Here is a 21,409-nt window from a genome sequence, read left to right as displayed (position 1 = left end):
GGCTCTGCTGAGTTGCATGTTTGAGAAGCGCTAAAACTTGCCCAGATAACGAGCTTATACAAGGTGGCATAGCGCGTTTCAAAACCTCTGTACCACGTTAGGCTGCATAAATGACGAACCTTAAAACATGAGATGTTTAGGTGCTTAACATGTTGACATAGCAGTCCAATTATAATAAAAATATGAAAAAATATAACAGAGAAAGATTAAAGAAATTTAAAGAAGAGGGGAGCAAGAGGAAACACAGTAGTTAATGAAAAACAACATTCACCATTTCTGAGCCAAAAACAGAAGCCATTTCCGGCACCAACTCGGGCTCGAACCCACACCCCTCTTTACGCTACCGATGCGTGTTGCATTTGTCTATCCCTATTTCTCAATCAGCAGATTTTTGGTCAATGGCTTTAATGGCTCGCCTGCTTTGGCAGGCTTAATGAGCGCAAAACATGTGCGGATTACAAGCCAAAATATGACAGATGAGAGAGATTGGAAGGAAAGAAAAGAAACGAAATAAAATTAACGAAAGAAAAAGAAAACCAACTTATCAAATTGTGGTCCTGGAAAATATGCGTAATTTTCCGCCTTTAATTAGACTCGAACCCCTGCCCTCGCTTGACAGTCATTGGTTTTGTCCTCTCCGCTAACGATGCCTGTTGCGGATGCCTATTGACCTATCTAACGAGCAAATTTTTGGTTAGTGGCTATTTGGCTTGCTGGTTTTTACTATGCGGCACGCTTTATGTGTGCAAAAAATGATCAAATTAGTAGCTTAAATATGGCATTATAGCTCGTCTCAAAACGCAAGCATTACGCTAGGATGAAAGTTTAAGGACGGTTAAAAATGTGAGGGTTGGAGCTTAAAGATGGTGATACAGCATTCCAGTTAGATCCTTAACAGAGAAAGATAAGGATTTAAAGAGAAAGATGAAGCACGAATGAAAGACAGGAGTGGATGAGAAACAACAGTTTTCAGTTTTGTGGGGCAAGAAAAAAAGAAAAATTTTGCGATCAACTCGGGTGAGAAAACATGCCCCTCGCTTAACAGCCACAGGTTCTATGGCTTACTCTACCGATGCGTATTGCATGTCCATTGCTCTTTCTGAATCCGGCATATTTTGGTCAATGGCTTTAATGGCTCGCCTATTTTGACAAGCTTAATGCGCGCAAAACATGTGCACATTAGGAGAAAAAATGACAAAAGGGAAAGGTTTGAAAGAAAGAGAAGAAAGAAATCCCATTTTTAACCATTACATCATGCATCCTTTTCGCCAACGAATCAGGATTGAACCCATGCCCCTCGCTTCACATCCCTAGGTGTGATCCCTTGCGCTACCGGCGCCTGATGCTTTTATCTATTGAACTGATTACATACACAAATTTTTGGTCATGGCTTTTTGTCACTCAATTTTGCTATGCTGCATGCCTAATGAGCACAAAAACATTTGCAGATTAGGAGCTTAACCATGATGGAGTAGGCTGCATGTTTAAGGATCGTTAAATCATGTGAAGGTAGGAGCGCTGTTAAGCATTGCGCTCAAGTACGACTTACATTTAATATAATAGATACCGCTTCGGGATTATTTGCCTTTAAAAATCATGCCTATCAATGGAACTGCATGTCAATTGCTAACGGCAATACAACTGAAACCTACATTACTGCTCTGAGTTTTTGAAATGCGAAACGACGGCGCAAACCAAATAAAACCAGCTAAGTTATCGCTTTTGCGACTCACCAGACAAGATGAAAAGAAACAAAATTAATTTAAAAATTTTGAACTTAAGATTGATCGTAAATTTCAAGTTCAAGTATTTGAACTTGAATACAGACTCTTGGATCTGTTCCCTCTACCCGTGAAGACAACAAGCACGTTTTGGCATATGTTTTTAGGGTCTGATAATACGTGAGACAGCCGTTACACACAATATACAATTAACATTTTAAAAAACCAATTACGCTGCTCCAGCTCTGTAAAAAAGTTCATTTAGTATCATTCTCAACCAAAACTATTCTTTCAACAAATTCACCATTGCGAAAGGATATATTACACAACTTGGAGATGGATATTTTTTGCATTTATTCTATGAAAAAATTACACAGCACGATAGTCTTAATTCTTGAACGTAAAAAAATATACGGTGGAGTGGGATGAATTTGGATTTGGTACCCTAGGAAACAGACCCCGTAAGGAATCTAATTTAATAACAGTAATCAAACCTTTTTGCTTGGAGACTCCCTCTTTAGAGTTCCCACGTGGTCCGGATTAAATCTCTTCAATGTTAATACACAGGGAGTGAATAAAAAAGCGTAACACAGATACAAAACAGATTTGTGCGCTTTTAAGGAAAATACAATTAGTCGATCATAGATTCAGTGTGAAAGCAAAGATTCCATGAGATGCTCACTTAAATCTGATGTATTTATTCATAGAAAGGAGAAATAACATCACATTTTTCCGTAGTAGCTACATCACAACAACTCTCGGGCTGAACAAATTGATTATCCAAAAGTGGCACAACATTGCAGCAATAATCAATGTGTTCAAAGAACAAAAAGTATTTTTTTACCCTCGGGAATATCTGATTTAATATTTGGTCTAACATACCTGGTCCTTTTTATAAAGTATGTTGCATGATGGCGAATATTGTATGTCCCAATTATCTGGATAAATGCACAGTCTTCAGCCAAACAGTTGTGCAAAAATAAATTCGAAACCGTTCCAAAACTTTCAACGCCTTGAAGTTTTCAACGCCTTCCTAGCGACAAAAACATTATTGGTCACTCTATATTACTACAGTGTACATGGCATTTTGCATATTGGCCAAATACCCAAAGTCATATAATTTTCAGCAATAAGGAAATTTATTTCTTTTGATCTTAGTGGCAAATATTCCAATTGTGAAAATGTAATTGCAAATAATAAAGCAATTTTCAAGTAACTCAACGTCTGTTGTTTCAGAGCAATGGGTATTTTGCCATTTTCCTGGCACCAGTTTTCTGTCAGAAAACTGGTGATCCCCGGTAAAATGTATTCTCAAAATCTCACCGAGTAGTAGCATGAGGCAATACTGAGAACCCCTCTCACAATGTCATGGTCGACCTCCGTTCCATCTTCGAACACGAGTGCCTCGTTTACCAATTGTGCCAAAAAGTGCAATAAACGCACATTCAACTCCACCTGACGCATGTTGTCGTACTGCGGATCTATCGCGTGTTCTCTCAGACGATGCACTAATAACCGTTTTGCACTCAGAGTACTGTTCAGGATTTTCAATGAGGCGTCCAGACCAGAGTATACGTCACTTATCCTGCCCTCGAATATACTCTTGATGCATTTCTCCAGTCCGTCCAGACGCTTCTAAAGCGACATTTTGAAACTTTCATTCTTTATAAATTTAAAGCTTGAAGAAAGGGAGATTGCCATTGTTCAAAATTTTCAGAGGAACCCAAATTATAAAAACAACTGGCGGATTGCCAGAAGGTAGTCGCCATACCTTTGCATATAAGCAGTTTCAGAAAGATTTAAGAAGACAGATACTTCTTCTAATAGATGCTAGCAAATAACCTTCAATTGCACTCAGTTGACCCTATCTCCTCAAAAAAAATGTAAAAACTCATTTTGAAAGTTTTTCAGCGAATTATTTCACGCGTGACCAAAAATTTAAACATAGCCGGTAGATTGTCCGGAAATAACCGCCGTTGCCGCGCTTGATGCACAGCGGGATTGAAACAGAAAAAAAAGAAGACGCAAATTGACTGAATTTCTTTTCTGTTTTTCTGTGTAGAAATTCTAAATAGGTATGCAGTTTCAGATAGATTCTAACATTATACTTAATTCGGGCTTCCAAACTTAAAGCTAATAAGCTCAACACCAAGGTCAGCTGGCAAACACTAATGAACTTTGATAACCTTATGCACTAAGATTTAAAGACCGGGCTTTATCGATTTATCCCGTCTCTTTTGATTCAAAGCATGTAAGAAATTAAAACCCATTCAGTTGAAATAAGGAGTGAAGTAAGTCAGAAGTCAAACGTGAAAATCGTGACTAATGTAAAAACGAAAAACTTGATCAAAAGGTAAAGCGAATGAGAATAAGGAGAGCGCCTAAATAATTACCGCTGGGAGGCTGACGGTGGCTATTAACCAAGGAAATGGAAAAAAAAACGAATCACTCCAGAGTGCAAAGAAGTCACGAGCACGCAATTCAGTTAAAATTGAATGAATGAATGAATGAACAGAAAACGAATTTTGAAATGATCCTGACGTCAAAGGCACGTAAAAAAATCTTGAAAACAGGACAATTCCTGACATACAATCAAAAAATATATATTTAACTTAACGATCTTACCAACAACCGTTTCCCCGAAACATCAAACTAAGATTAGCTTTTTCCCAAAACCTAGAGTTCAAAAAAGACTCAATAAGAATAACATTCTTTAAAAATTGACGCAAAGCTTCCTTAGAATAAGCACACAAAACAAAAAATAACAAAGCAAAACGAGATCAAAATCGAAATTTGGCAAAAACGAATTTTTTTTCGAAAATATGCTGGGTCAAAGTGAGAAAACCCAACCTACAATCCTTAATCACAGAAAAAATACAAGCCATCAAACGATCATTAGCATTTTATTAAGGTGAGAAAGTGACAAATAGAACCATAAATAGGCAAGACTCAACAACTAAAGGCAAGATTCTAAAACTCAACAAAAAAACTTTTGAAAAAAAATGGTATCTCAGTCTAGGAAAACAGTAGCTAAAAACTAAACCAGTAAATCAATAAAACTTAAGACCATCATTAATGAAACTAAGTGATGAAACAAAGAAGAACTACAAAACTAGGCATGACTAACAAAATCGCTGATATTTTGGGAACAAGTTATGACAAAGTAGTCAAAGACTTAAGAAATCCATTGAAACTTTTACATAGCTTCTTCGACGTCTCATTTTTGCGCCAATAAGACCAGTCACTGACAAAACTAAGAAACATAGCCGGCAGATTGCCGGAAAAGAGCCGTCGTTGAGGCGCTTGATGCACAACGGGATTGAAAGAAAAAGGAAAAAGAGACAAAGTGACCAATTTTTTTCGGTTTTTTCAGCTAATGAACTCAAATGAATTTGATAACCTTATGCACAATGACTTAATGACCACACTTTATCGGTTGATCCCGATTCTTTTTTGATTTTGCTCTTTTCACTTTGGCTGTATTCACTAAATTACGTAATTCAATACATGAAAAAGTTTAAAATCCAATCAGTTGAAACAGTGAGTGAAAAAAGATAGAAGTCAAGCGTGAAAATTGTGACTTATGTAAAACGAAAAACGTGATCAAAAGGTAAAGCAAATTGAAAAACAGGAGGGCGCCTAAATAACAGCCGTTGAGAGGCTGACGGCAGCTATTAAACTGCACTTAATTCGACTTCTATATTGAAAGCCATTAAGCTGAATTTTAATGTCAGCTAGCAACCACTCAAATGAACTTTGATAACCTAATGCACAGTGACTTAATGACCACACTTTATCGGTTGATCCCGTTTCTTTTTTGATATGCTCTTTTCACTTTGGCTGTATTCACTAAATTTAAAACATAGCCCGCAAATTGTCGGAAATTAGCCGCCATTGACCCGCTTGCTGCACATTGGGATTGAAATAGAAAAACAAAACATACCCTGCAGATTGCCGGAAAATAGCCGCCATTGATTCTCATAACTCTATTGGGATTGAAAGAAAAGAAAATATCAACAAAAATTGATTTTTGTGTAAAATCATTTTTAAGTGCGATTTATTTTGATGTCATTTCGTAAATGAACATACTCCTGTCTCTCCGTGAGAGGCTACAGGGTCTAGTATCAATACCAATAAGCATTAAAGATAGTAACAAAAACTTATGAGAACAAAGTTCAAGTACCAGGCATCTAAAAATGGGCTTTATGGGTTTATCCCGTTTCTACTTCTGACTTTGATTTTTTTTATACTGACTCTCTTTATTTTGAATTCCTTCGCTGAGCAGCTGCTGTTTAAAAGGACTTTGAGCAGAATGAAAGAAGAGTGAAACTAGCCTAGAGAAGTCAAAAAGATTTCACGCAAAATGTCGAAAAAGCGGCAAAATGGGTAAGCGAAAAAAAAGTTCGACGAAGTAAAAAACATAGCAGGACAAGTCCTGACGTACAATTCAAAGAATTTTCATTGACTAAAAAAACTAGACCTAAAACGGACTATGAATGGATTGGAAAAACCATTTAGAAAAAAATCCGATCCAAAAAATCGAAAAAACAGTAAAAATCAAAGTGAAATTGCCGCATGTGAACAAAAAACCACTAGCGAGAAAGCGAATTTTTGTTCAAACACCGTTTTCTCACTCTACTTTAAATTTAGAGCGAAAAAATCGCTTTTTCGCTCCATTTCCTGTTTCGGCGTGACCAAAATCACTACTCCAATTTGACTTCAAAAATCATGAAAATGTGTGAACAGATCTTAAAAAAAAAGACAGCGCCCCAATACAATTCAAATTCTTTGAATTGTAAAAAATTAGGAGCGCTATAATTGCCGGCTGAGAAGATGAGGGCGGCTATTAAAAAAAGAGATAGAAATTGAAAGAATTTTTCTAATTTTAATTTTCTTAAATTTTTTTCAGTGGATTGCTAAGTTAAAATAAGTTTTAGGAAGGACGGTTTTTAAAGAACCGGTTTCGCTCTAGTTTGACACAGTACAGATTTCTTGATAAATTTGCTGAACGGGAGAACGCTTGGATTTTCCGATAAAATCTTAAGGTAACCGTGTATCGTTGTTGGTATTTGCTAACAAAAAACCGAAAAGGCGAAAAAAAAGTAAAACAAATGTGCCTCCAACTTTGGGAATTCAAAGAGACCTATTAAAAAGCCAAAGTAATTAGAACATAGCTGGCAGATTGCCAGAAAATAGCCGCAATAGATTCGTAGACCGGCACTCTAAAAAAACAGTAAAAAAGACAGACCAAAAAAATTCGTCTTTTCATTGAAGGCTGATATGTTATATTTTGATTTAAAATCTGTATAAGTTATTACTGCCTCTATTAGCTGATCTCAAATAACCTTCATTTAGAGTGACACACACCCATTTGACCTTATCTCTTTGAATTAAAGTAAATAAAAGTCAATTTCAAATTGAGGAAGTCATTTTTGAGAGTGAGGTAAGTCAAGTGTGACCAAAAATTTAATCACGCGCATGAACAAAAAAACTCGCTCCACTAAGAGCGAAAAATGACGTCACACATGCAATTCAGTTGAAATTGCATGAACAAATGAACAAAAAATGGCTGTGACGTCATATGGTCGTAACAAAAATCATGACGACGAAATAAAAAAAAAACCAAGAGAAGGCCAATAATAGCCTCAGCTATCGCTGTGCGGCTATTAATAAAACTTTCTTATAGACCTTGACTAAAGAGTGCTTCTTCTCGCTTAGCTTAAGAAAGCAAACAATGCGCTAAAACGCAGGATACCAACCTACTAAATTAAGTTTGAAAATTTCTGACCTTAACAGCTGGCAGTTGTACAGTGTTAGCAGCAGCACAATTGCCAAGCGTGTCCAAATCAAAAACTGATCTAGCCACTTCTTCCGGCATTGTTCCAGGTACAACACGCAACTCATGTGCTGACATGGAAGTCGATATTTTGTGTTTCCTTGCTTGACCGTGTTCAAATGTGCGGTTCTGTCGTTTCTCCACACCCTCGGTGACAGAAGCTGTGACTTTCTCAGTGTTCAAGTCTGTCGGGAACACATAGTTCACATCCCACCTCCTCGATGGAGTTACACAAATAGACGCTGTTGTGGACTTTGGAGTTTCCTACAATTTACGCTGAGTTGAAAGCTACACAATGATTCACCAGGCTCATGTTCAGAACACAGATCATCCTGTTCTTAAAGAAAAAAATTTCAAATCAGCAGCGTTGTCGAGTTTTAGTGCAAAACCTCAGAATTTTTTAAACTGCCACTCCAACAAATCTGAAAAAGTGCATGCAGTACATCAGCACAAAAAAACAGTCTCCAATATCTCCCGCTTTATTCACTTTATCGCAAAGGAAGGTAGATAGAAACTTGATATCATTCAACCTCAGGTGAACTGCTATTCGACTTACATTTTGTGCGAGAAAATCTGCCAAGTCGTCAATCGATTCGTAGTAGGAGTTCTTGGTAAAATTCTTGCTTGGACAAAACGTCTCCAGATTATCAGAGTCAATCATCTGAAACAAATGGAACTTTTGAGTTAGAGCGTAACACAGACAAAAAGTAACTAAAGTTTTTGTTTGTGCAACAATCATGAGCATCAGGTTATACGCATCCTCTATCCGTGAAAAGTCCCCATAGGTAGCCAGTCAACTTAACAAATTTTCTCAAGTGAAGAAATTCGATCTGAAAGAGACTTACTCGTAGTACATGCATTGAAGCGGTGGGTGGGATACTAGACGAATATTCGATTAGGCCAACGAAATTTTTGTAGCCATTAGGCGAAATCCTGGACAAAATTTTGGTGAAAATTAGGCGAATAGCAGTTAAAACATTTATATGAGGTATTTCAATATGTTATAAAGTTGTCAAGAGTCCCTAAAAATCGCCCTATACATAAAAATGAGTTGTTAAAAGTACATGCAAAATGTATCATTGTTTGCAGTGTTTCGCATCTCTTTTACTCTGCTCAATGTCATCAAGGCCAATGATTTTGATCTTTAAAAAAAGTAGCAGGGACCGAATGGTGAATGTTTAAAATACTTTTGGACAGCTTTAATGTGAATAATTTAAAGCTGCTGGTTGAAAAAGAAATTGAGGAGTTGGTTACACTACATCGTGAAAATGCTCAAAATTCAAAAACTCTGGTCAATTTTTGATTGTCTTTTTAAAATTTTTTCGACGAAATCTATTGTTATATTCACTTAAATACATAATAATTCCAAGCCGATATTGCAGTACCTCTTTTAGGAGCTATAATTGGTACTCGCATATTTTCCACAAAACCTTAGTTCAGATTTTTTTTGCCTAATGACTACGAAAATTCCTTTCGCCTAATCGAGTTTTCGTCTAATATCATATGTCCCATTGAAGTTGATTTGCATTGATAAAGTTACCTATTACACCTATAAAAACCATTTCAAATATTTTCTTAAAAAATATTGATGTTTCCTATTTCATTTTGGTCGCAATTATTATTAGTGGCCTTACTTGGCCCTTATCTAAAAGTCATTTAGAGAGGTAAGTAATTTATGCTCCGAAACTATTCGCGCAATGCAGTTACAAATTCACTCCTAGTGAGTGTATCAAACTATATTGTATCTTGTACATTGGGGGCGGTTAGAGAATGATATGAAAAGACAAATAATATTACTATTTGAAGTTTGCAATAATAAATTTTAAATAAAAAACCAACTAAAGTTGCTCTTGGACGCCAGGTGGGGGCCCCAATTAGAGCAAAAGCATTTTCTGTTTCGGAAAGATCAAAATCACCTACCCAATTTGAGTTCAAAAATCAATGGGTGAATTGGTCTCAAAAAGCCAGACCTAAAAAATATTTCAACTCTTTGAATTGCAAAACAAGAGTATTGCACTAAAGCATCATTCAGCTTACAGCTTTCAAAAAAGATGCGTACATTTTTAGATTGAAAAAAACACATACTAACGTCGAAAAAACTGATTTCGAACTACTATCATTGTGAGCAGGCTCTATTATGGCCATCGTAAGTGGGTTGGAGGTTTCTTGATTACTTGTAATTAACTGCCGTTAATTGAGTTGTTCGGCTGCTTGTATTGTATGAAAATTGTATTTCGAGCAAACATTTCGAGCAGGTTGCCGGAAAATAGCCGCGATATACGCTTGGTGCCTTCCATGAATTGAAACAACTAAAGAGATTAGATAGACAGATCGACTAACAGTCCTTTAATAGACCACTAGACTTTTTGGGTTAGCTTTGGACTGACATTTTTATGAGACACATAACCTATACAAGGAGAAAGCCCTAATAGGGCTTTTCAAAATTAGGATCTTTTCCTTTTGTGCCTCCTCAGCTTAGTGAGCGCATATTATTTGCAACCCTCAGATGCACGTGCAATATTTTTTACACAATGGCTTACTATGTAATGGTGCTCTGTAACTGAGGGGCGCATAACGTACTGGGGGCACAAACCGAGAGGATCCCAAAATTAATATTCGAAATCAAAACTCAAGACTCAAGCACTACTTAGATGCACACTATTGACCTTTAACAAGTAAATGTTCATAAAATTTAAAGTTCCATAAGTGAGTTCAAGAGTCATTTTTTTCAGTGAGGTAAGTCATTGAAAAAGTGAATTCCAAGAAGTCAGGGTAAGACAAACAAAAATATGTTAGACGAAGCTAGAAAAAAATTAGGAGCGCTATAACAGCCGCCTGGAATTGAGGACGCGGCTATTAATCAAACAACTTAGATTACGCGAAAACAAAGATTTCGAGTATGTAAAGATGACTCGAAAAGACAAAAAGGTCGAGTAAAATTTTGCCAAGACACATGGTTCAAAACGCAGCACAATTCGAGGAAACTACTCTTATCACATATCTCCAGGTATGAATTGGTCTCAAAAACTGGAAATTAAAATCACATTATTTTAAAACTAATTTTTAAAAATCTTTTGCAATTTTCAACAAATATTACCACACCAAGAAATATAACCCTATTATGTATTATAACTGTTGAAATCCGATGGCATTTTGTCAAAATGTCAATCCACTCCTCAAAACGTCATGAAATTAGGTTTGACACCTGATCAAAATGATTTGTTAACGTTAAAAAAAGTTCAGTAAAAAATGAGATCTTAAATTAAATGAATGTTGAAAAACACGTTGAGCCAGAAGTGAACTAAGGTAAAGCGAAATAAATTTTTGTTCAACAAAAGACCCGCTATAACAGCCGGCTGAGAATATGAGGGCTGCCTTTAAAAATGCTCATATGGGTTTAAAAAGGAAAGTAAAAATTACTAAATTTTGAAATCTCTAAGTTGAATTATTTTTGACTAACGTTTTGTGACGCTGCCCTCAAAAAATAACCCCTTTATTACTTTGAGATATCCTTATGTGACTTTAAATCATCACAGTAAATTAGGCCAAATTTCAGTTTGCGAAACATAGACAAAATTGCCGGACAAGAGCCACCGTTGCACCCACTGACCGACGTTGGGATTGAAACAGTCTGATACTAAAGAGAAAAATTAAACGACAGCGCAATTTTTAAGATTGAAAAATTGTTCCACTTTTGTTCGCTGTATCAAAGTATTAAATAAATATGGTGGATTCAGCCCAAGTTTGAGGACAAGAAGCTTAATACTAACAGCCACTAGAAGTATACTCGTAAGAAACGTTCATAACCTAATGCACTCAGCCGTTAATATAAATTTTAGTGCCCGGGTTTTATTGGTTTATCCCAATTCTTTAGATTTCGCATTATGACAGTGAAGGTATTCGCGTAAATTTTCGGAATGTATTCTAAACTCCATTCAGTTGAAACAGTTCGTGATGGAAGTCTGAAATTAAACAGGAAAGTCGGGACTTGACTTACGTAAATTCAGTCAATTGTATGACTGATTTATTAAAAAAATCTGATTTGATGTGAGTTATTAAAAAGCTTTCCAAATTTTCAGTTCGGTGATCTTATTTTTTGTTCTAAAAACGTTTAACAAAAATATCTCCCTTTGAGAGACGAAAAAATTGATCGTCTGACAATTGGGTAGTGGATATTTCTTATTCAGTGCCCAATGACACCCACATGAAAATTTGGTCTCCTAGTTTTGAAAATCAGCAAATTCAGCATCATGTTGCCAACATGGATAATATTAATATCAATTTCGTTTCAGAGCCTTTAAAAACGACAACGGTCAAAATATGCATATCACGTCTTATGACACGTATTTTAGCAACGATAATTAGCAATCCATGAAAGTCATGCGGCGTGATTTAGGGGACTACAGATAGATTTTTCTGAACATCTGAAGGAAAACTTTCCCAATTCAAGTAAATAGTGATTATTTGATACTTTCCAGCATAATTTTCCCTTTTTCCCTAAAAGTTTTTTCAAATGAAATGTTCCGAATTCTGTTACCGTAATCACTGACACTGATTAAGATGTTGCAATGAAACCAACTTACGTGATCCATTAGATCAACAGTTCTGAAAGGAGAGCCTCTTGCTTCAATGAAATTTTTGAATAGCATATTGTCATTAAGGAACTTCTCCAGAAAAGACTTGTCCAGATCAGGCCTCGCCTTCATGAATGAGAACTAAAACGATCACAAATTGCAAATAATCGCAAATTGAAAAAGATAAATAAATGCGTATACTATTCTTCCGGGAGTAATTTCCGTTTCGTCCATTTCGAAGCAGAAAAAGACTATAAACATAAACCGACAAATGTCGGAAGAATTGCTCTTGAACGACAGGCGAGGCAATTTAATTCAGGGGCTGTAACCTAGATCAATTTTTCGGAGCTACTCTGTTCCCCGACCCCCCCCCCCAGCTTAGTGAGCATGAATTTTTTATGACCCGACGCACGTGCTATTTTCTTACGTAGTAACGTGCTAAATAACAACATAGAATTTGTAACTGGGGGTCATAAAAAACACTAGGGGCCGAAACAGAATAGATCCAATTTTTCTTTATGTGCAAAAAAACCTTTCTCCCGCAGGGATTCGAACGACTGACCTCGGCATCTACAGCCACACCCACTAACCACTGCGCTACAAATCACGTACCTTTCATATTCTGCAACCGATTTTATATTAGCAACACGCTTTACTTCGGAGAATTCAAATAATGTTCTAGAAAAAAAATCACAAAATGGTCAAGCGAAAAATTTGCTCAGAAAAAAAAGACACACGTTTACAATAATTGCTATTGAACTTCGTTCAAGAGCAATTAAAAGTTACAGAAGCACATAGATTTTTGCTTTTTGTAAAAATCGCGGTTCTCTTAAAACCTAGTTCCATTTATTTATTTAAGTTACTAATCCCCTAGCACATGCTCAAATACAAAACATTGCATTTTTTCCTATTTTTTGCTGCTTAAGAACAATATCTTTATTGATAAGTTAATTTTTTCTTGATTTTGATCTTGACGCTCATCGGACGAGTCAAGGCGAAGACGACATGACAGATTGGTTGTCCCTCCTTATTGGACAACAACATTATCGTCATGCAGAAAACGCTTTTAGATATCCCTTCGCCGCTTCAGGAAAGGCTATTATCACGATCTCATTAGATGATTAATGCTGGATAAAAAACATCATTTTCATAAAGTTCGGTTTGTACAACTGCAAGAAATAGTATGTGAAACGCTAGCACCATACGAGGAATCTAACTTTGTCAAGTTTGAGTACTGGATTCGGGTGGACCCTGACTACGACCAGACACTGTCTGTACTTGTGCATCACATGTGCCAGCAGCTGCATAAACACTGCCCGAATTTTCTTGTCCTACAAAACACAAACACGTCAACAAAGAAACACACATAATTTAGCTAATATGGCCTTCGTTCGAGTCATTTACTACCTTCGAGTGATGATCGAATATCCTAAATAATTTTACAACATATATGAGGACATCGCAAATCAATTGCCTCACAGAATAGGTTTCAAAGATGAATGTTCGGTCAAAGTTTCACAATTAGTCAACACAATTTCATTCTCGCATTAAACTAAGTGACCACTGATAAAGCTACAAAATACTCATACGCCAATCATGCTGTCGGTTCACGAGTGTCAAACAAATAAAATGTACATTTCTCACTAATTTGCATATCAGATGCCGTTTGCAATATTTCAGCTTACTTGATTATTTCCAAATTTATTTAGGTCTCGAAAAAAATTATTGCACAAGTTGAACAAAAACGAAAATACACTTCGCGGGAGGTAATAACCAATAAAATTGACAAGTAAATCCGAGAAGTACTGCTAAGTCTAGGTGTGTACAAATATTGCGGTGAAACTTAAGTGTAATGTGTAATAGTCCATAACAAGAGACCACCTACCATAGTGTTTACCTGAAATCACAATCCATCAATTTTCCCATATTTAATGTAAAATTTGATGCTTTCCGTTTGCCCCCAAGCTTAGTGGGGAGTGGGTGAGTGAGAAAATAACGGAAAAGATACATAGGTTGAACATTGCGTTTTCATCCTCACAATTTTCGTGAAATACTTTGCATGATACTGCACAACATAAAAGCAAACTGTGTCTGGGTAATTGAAAAATCCCCCGAACCAAAAGTCAAATCACGAGCAAAAGTAGCCATTACCGCAACAACATCAAATATCTCACGGTTGAGGCTGATGTAACAGGCGGTTTGAAAATAGAAAGCATAGACCGGGTCTTGGCCAAGCTGGACGACCTGAGTGGCTGGAAAATACAAAAAATTAAAATCTGAACCATCCATGACTCGTAATGTTCAGATATCTGTTATTAATTTCCGAAAATAATTATTTATTTCTATTAAATCGCATATTGGAGCTATCATTTAAATTGCCTCAGATCGATTTCTTGCCCATAGTGACTGTGGTTCCCGGAAAAAATACCAATATATTTAAAGGAATATGACAAAGCTTAGAGTCAAAGCAAAAGGCGGTTCTTTAGACAAGAGAAAAGGAAATAATTTCAAAATAGTCAAACATAGCTGGCAGATTGCCAGAAAAAGCCGCAATAGCTTTGTAGATCTGCAGTCTAAAAAAACAGTAAAAAGACAGACCAAAAAATTCGACTTTTCATTGAAGGCTGATCTGTTATATTTTGATTAAAAATCTGTAAAAGTTTTGCTGCCTCAATTAGCTGCTCTCAAATAACCTTCATTTAGAGTGACACACCCATTTGACCTTATCTCTTTGAATTAAAGTAAATAAAAGTCAATTTCAAATTGAGGAAGTCATTTTCGAGAGTGAGGTAAGTCGTGGGACCAAAAATTTAATCACACAAATGAACAAAAAAATTCGCTCTACTAAGAGCGAAAAATAACGTCACGTACGCATTTCTGTTGAAATTGCATGAACGAATGAACAAAAAGCAGATTTGAAGTGGTTCTGACGTCATATGGTTGTAACAAAAATCTTGACAACTAAAAAAACATAGCAGGACAAGTCCTGACATACAATTCGAAGATTTTCATTGAATAAACAAAATATGCGTGAATTTCTAAAACCATTTCTAAAGAAATCAGATAAAAAAATTATAAATCGGAAAATCAATATCAAAATGCCATATGAGAACAAAAAACCAATAGCAAGAAATGGAAATTTTGAAAACCAAAAACTAGGCCTAGAATGAACTATAAATGGATTGGGAAAACCATTAAGAAAAAAATCCGATCGAAGAAATCGAAAAAAACTGTAAAAATCAAAATGAAATTGCCGTGTGAAAAACCATGTAAAATTGCCACCCCTTTTCTCACTAACCATGTGAAAAACATGTGAAATTGCCGCCCCTTTTCTCACAACTTTAGATTCAGAGTGAAAAATTCCATGCCACAAAACCACTCGCTTTTTCGCTCTACTTCCTGTTTCGGCGTGACCAAAATCACTGCTCCAATTTGTCTTCAAAAATCAAAAAATGTGTGAACAAATCTTAAAAAAACAGCGCCCCAAAAGAATTCAATTTTTTTTAATTGAAAAAAACCAGGAGAAGGCCAATAAGAGCCCCAGCTATCGTTGTGCGGCTATTAAAAAAACGATAGCTTAATTCGGTTCTTATTTGGCGTTGCTCAAATGCGGTTTTTTAAATTCCAAGTTAGTTTCCGTTACCTTGGTATTTAAAACCAAGTGCTCACGTGCACGTTTTTAAATGCCATATCTCAGCAGATTTTCCTAAATACAGTACCAGCTTATAAAAACTGCAAAAACGTTACTCTGCTAAAAACGTTACTTTACCCTGCTAAAAAAAGACTTCAAAATTCGGACTCCATGCGGTTCCCGAGGCATGCAAGTTTATCTCAGTGAATTACAGAGTCATTTAAACTATACAAGAAAAACCTCGGGTGTAATATCCTCAGAAAACGTATGTGTCAGATAAAGAAAACAACAAAGAGCAAACATATAAAGAGAAACCACAGATACAAAGCATCATAATAGTATTTATGGATAGCGTAAGACATGGAGGTTAATCAGCGATAAGATATGGGGTTAGCTTTTTACATCACAACCAAACCCAAGGCAAATTAATGAGATCAACCCATGCGCGTTCCCACAGGCAATTCAACATTTTTTTTAATACCCACCAAATACAGCCGAGATAGAAAAAGTCAAAGAAAGGGTAGATTAAGCTTAGTCATGTAAAACTTAATGTATTCCCTTTCGGACAGCGATATACACCACTGAGGTCAATACCATTCTGATTATTTTTGCTTTCAATAGAATTAACAAAAAATGAATTGAGTAACACATTTCACAATTAGTTGAAAACAGAAATCAATATTAATACAATTTCTCGAGCAAAATAACTATTTGATCAAGTAAAACCTAATTCTCTCAAAAGGAGATTCGGAATTCAACTTCTATCCAATTTTCAAACCGAAATTCAAACTGACGTCCTTCAAGAAACAAAGCTTTATGATAAGAAACAGATCCAAAATGAAAAGCTACAATCAGAGGTACCAAAATAAAATCTAACAAGAAGAAGAACCTAATAACCTAATAACATCAGTAGTAGTATAGTGTGAGCAGATCAGGCCCCATTTTCGGAGCCGGTCATTAACCTATTTTCCTAATGGGATTTTACAAAAGAAGATTATCTGAATCCTTAACAATAAATGAATTGTTAAAAAAGCTGAAGTATGTGACAAGAGCTGTCAATGAGATTGATAATGAATTGAATGGAATTTCAAAAGGATAATTGCTTCCCTAGGGGGATAGGGTTGGGAAAGGAATTGATTACTTTTAGATTAGAAGTATTTCCTGCTCAGAAATTTTTATTAAATCACTTTCGCTTCTTTCTTTCAGTTGCTTACTCTTTACTAACAAATTTCTCTCTGCATTAGCAAAATTCTAGCAAAACCTTGAATTTAACAATTTCCCAAAAATTGAAAAGTTTTTAAAACTTAAAATTTTTCGATTTTGTTGATAGAAACAACTTTTAATTCGCAATTATTTAAATCTGATTGTTCTCGAACAGAACGTCGCTTGCGCAGTTGAAGTACGACATTGACTCGTTCTTTAATTTGAGTTTCTGAACCTGAAAAAAATTGTTGAGAGAAAAACAGTTTACGTCAGTTCATTACAGATTTGTTTGCCTAAGTATTTTTACTGTAGAATTTGCTTATTTCCAATTTTATTAAGGTTTTCTGATAAAATAAAAAAAAACTTTCTAATAACTCACTAGTTTTTCTTCATTTTCTTTTCCGGGTTTTATTATCTCAAATTTTGATATCTGATTCACTTTCTAGTTTAACGGAATAAATCTGACTCGGTAATTTATTGTTTCGGAAAAGCTGAGTTGTTGATTTTTCATTAAACGTTGTTTCTCAGTAAACACGATTCGAATTAATTTATTTCAAGTTTAATCTCAGCAACAAACAGCAACTTCTACCTTTGTCTTGTTCTTTTCTCTGTCAATTCTTACAAATAACTTTGGTTACGCTAGATTATCAGATAAGTCCTTTACAAAGACTTTAATTGTACTCTTCAGATCAGCGATTACGTGAACACAGTCAGATTTCTCATCAGCTTCAACTTCACTGTCAGCTCAATTTCAGTAGTAAGTTTTTTTTTGTGCTGATTCATACTTTACAAGTAAAGAAATTAACAATAAAAAATTACTAGTCTTATTTCCTTATCGTGTATACTATGAAAACAGAGTCGGTTCTCCTGGATAACGTGTACCTGGTGAATTCCTCGGACTTTTATCAAAAACTAAGAGAATCGGTTAGGTGAATTCATTTTTAAACGAATTTTTTTTTTATTTTTAAGGCATCGATATGCAGGTAATGAAATGCATTCAGATATCATGTGAATGTTTGCTACATTGAACAGATCAAAAATTTCTAACGGCCCCTGCTTCGCAGGGTCCGCACCCTCAAAAACATAATCAAAATACATTTTTTCTCAAAACTGAAGAAGTTAGGGAACTTAGAAAATTTCTGCTTAAATAAATAAAAAATCGATTTTGTCACATCGAATTGCTTTCAACTTATCGAATTGCTTTCAACTTAGCTAGGGTAAGAATGTAGAGTGCAACATCGCCTCGTCCTCCTGTCCTCTCCTAGATAATCTGTTAAAATTTCTATGTATAATTTTTCTTCGGAGAAATAAATTCTTTCTTACTTCATAGGAAAAGTAGTATTAGGATTTAATCAAGATCCTTTCAATTTCTCCGTATAAATTTAATTTGCTAGCTGGTAGGCTGGTAGGTTAGCTTTATAGGTTCTCTTGAGTATTGTTAATAAACTTAATCTCAAAGAAGAAGTTCGTGTGAAAACAAACGAAATGTTATTTGTTTTTAATCCCTTTTGAATTTTTTGAATTTTGAAACGAATTCTTGAATCTTATCTACTCTTCCCAATGTTTGATTGTAAAATACCTAATGTTCCGTCGTCTGAAGTAATTAGTGAACTAAAAAAAATGACAACTATTTGATCTTAAGGTATTGAAAATTAATAAAATCTAGCATTAATTTTTGGCTTTGTTGACAGAAATGGCAACTAGATCAGTCCAAGTCAACGAGACAGAACGCATCTATTTTTTCTTTCCCGATTTCAATGAGGATGTAGCAATCATCAAGGAGAGAAAAATGGAGAATGAGTGGAAAGTGGAGCCAATGATGGTTTTACCACGTATTCTGTTGGAGAATGTTACAGCCATACGCCTGACAGATGAAGTCTCTCTCGACTATAAGCAGTTTGTGGTAGACTTCTACCAGAATCGGCAGACAGATCTTCAATTGCAGGTATCGGACAAGACACCTCTGAGTAGAGCCGTACGAGCTCACTTCTGCGATTATCAGCTCAGTTGTCACCACTTATACGAGAACCAAGAAGGATTTTTCCGAGATGCTGAATTCATTAGGTTTTGCTGGTGTCTTAATGAAGATGAAGACATGGATAACGGTTGGGCTGACGATTCTTTATCACCCAGTCTCTTTGCTAACTTAAATGTTCATGAAGAAGTAGAGAACGAAGGAAACTTATGTGACGCAGAAGAAACTCCCGGCAGTCATTTCGAAAGACCTCTTCCCAATGCTCCAAAAAAGTTACATGGAGACCAAATTTCAAATGCTTCTTGTGGTCTGGTTCGACGCTGTCTGACTTATGATAGCGTAAACGATTTAGACAGACTATGGTTAGATCTGGAATCGGATAAAAACGCTGAAGTAGTTGAGAAAACGGAACCAGTTGTCATAGACTTGACAGGTGATAGTGAAGAGGAGGACAAAGTTGCTACCAAAACCACTACGCACAGTACATTACCGAACTCCGATGTTGTAGCAGTCGTTTTATTGAGTTCAGACTCAGAGAAAGAAAATCGCGATCCTGATTACAAGCACGACGACGTCGAGATATCTGAAGAGCAAACACTTGCGAGTCCAAACCGCAATGAATCAACTCCTTTAAAAGAGATTTTGACAATTAAACCGATTTTAGAGCCACATTTTTCTGACTCAACAGATGCAGAGAAAAATGTTTCTTTGTCAATACTCAATGCCCCTAAGAAGAGAGTTTTCAAGAGAAAATATCGAACGCAACAGTTGAACTCTTCCTACGACGCAGATGAAGACGACGACGATGAAAAAAACGAGAAACTTTTTGCCAAGCGACAAAAACTGCGAAGAGTACTCATCTTTGATTCAGACAGCGAGTGTTGATAAAACTGAAGGGACTACTTTTATGAATTATGTATATGTGTATGTGATAAGTAGATAAGTTTCTTCTGTGTTTTCTACTTTTAGATTTCACCATAAGTTTGTTTCTTTAAGTAAAACGGTGTTTTGTTCAAAATAGTTAAATTACAAGTACTTATAAATAACAAGCAAAAAATCTCATAATAATATAATCGTTTACAACAATGTTTTCAATACCACAGTACAATATATATGCAAAATAAATACAATATAAACCACACAAGTCTGACTGTTGAAGAGTTTGATGATTCATTTGAAGAACCCGTTGAGATATTCGAATATTTTTATATGTAGAAATCCTGTTCCCCAGACTGTCTCCGAAATATAGGTTGTCGTTTAGGTTAGCTAGCATGAGCCAATGGGTTCCTGAACTAGTCGACTTATCCGAATTAACTATGCAAAACTTGTTTCTAGGAATAATTTTTGGAACCATATCAGCAGGAAAGCATCCTAGAAATTTGTAGTTGAGTTGACCAATTTGTGAAATAATTTTTGACAGTTGAGCACTATCCATGTTTAGTTACTTCTCCTGTGTTTTTGATCAAAACTGTACTCAGCTTTTCACCAGTAATCATAAGCTCAACTGTTTCTTTCAAGTTGTCACTGAAATACAACTCCAAACGTAATCCGGAAGCAACAATATCTGGATAGTATAACTCAACATTAGATTCCTGCATCGATGTCAAATCAAAGAAAAGAAGGTAGTGATTTTGATAATCCTCCAGTTTAACGTTGGGACCATCCTCCTTAAACTTTAAAGCTTCCATTGTTGTAATGTAGGGACGGAAATCATTAACACAGTTCATCTCTACAATTGTTTGGTTACCCCGCACAATGCGAATTTCTCTAAGACCGAACTTTTGAAAATGAAAAGGATTTTCCTTCTTATCTCCAGTGAAAGCACTGTTTTCATTCATAACAATTCCAAAGGAACGAATTGGACCGTTGTTAAAAACATTTTCTTGAATAAATTGATTTTGTCCACGTGGAATAATGTAAGTTTTTGGAATTTGTTCAAAATAATTATATCGGGCGGGTTCAACGGCTAAAGTTGATTTAATTTTTCCGAAATAACTATCATCAACCGCCACTTGTCGAGTGAAAATTGAAGCTTCAATTATTTTTGCCTGTACGTTATCCAAGTCAGAGATTAAATAGAAAGATGGTCTCGATCGAATGAGTTTAATTCTAACGTTCACGTTGGGCAGGAGTAACTTATCACATGTAAAGACATCCGCATGAAGTCGTCCGTAGCAAACAATTTCTTCTTTTAGTCCAACTTTTTTTCGTTCCTGGAAAGCTTCATCGTCGACATCATGTGGATCTTTTTCATAAAGATAACCTTGGCAAACTGATATTGAATCTTTTGTACCTTGAGTACCAGAAAACTCATTCGATAAAAAAGATTTGTGAGCGTATAGTCCATTTGATGTGTAAACTTGTTCATTATTAAAATACACTTCCAGGTTTGAAAACAAAGAATGCATTATATTGTTCACCATAAACGTATTGTCTCCATCCACAATAGGTTGATTACCATCTTTAACG

General features: G+C 35.7%; 1 protein-coding gene across 16 annotated transcripts in view; it reads right to left on the bottom strand.

Annotated features, from left to right (window-relative positions):
* The window catches only part of LOC142349375 (myotubularin-related protein 13-like), a 235,257-nt gene that overhangs the window by 162,250 nt on the left and 51,598 nt on the right, over nt 1-21,409 (bottom strand). For 14 of the 16 annotated variants that reach the window (XM_075400867.1, XM_075400878.1, XM_075400874.1 and 11 more), the window contains 6 exons: nt 13,349-13,462; nt 12,141-12,272; nt 8,114-8,218; nt 7,510-7,821; nt 3,045-3,356; nt 2,216-2,269 (listed from right to left, as the gene is read on the bottom strand). In XM_075400867.1, the coding sequence (XP_075256982.1) occupies nt 2,216-2,269; nt 3,045-3,356; nt 7,510-7,821; nt 8,114-8,218; nt 12,141-12,272; nt 13,349-13,462 (1,029 nt within the window). The remainder of the gene's footprint in view (nt 1-2,215; nt 2,270-3,044; nt 3,357-7,509; nt 7,822-8,113; nt 8,219-12,140; nt 12,273-13,348; nt 13,463-21,409) is intronic. The other 2 variants (XM_075400879.1, XM_075400882.1) reach the window with 1 other exon arrangement.

The sequence above is a fragment of the Convolutriloba macropyga genome, chromosome 11 (assembly GCF_964194025.1).
Source record: "Convolutriloba macropyga chromosome 11, txConMacr16.3, whole genome shotgun sequence".
Lineage (NCBI taxonomy): Eukaryota > Metazoa > Xenacoelomorpha > Acoela > Convolutidae > Convolutriloba > Convolutriloba macropyga.
This window is presented reverse-complemented; position numbering and strand designations above follow the sequence as displayed.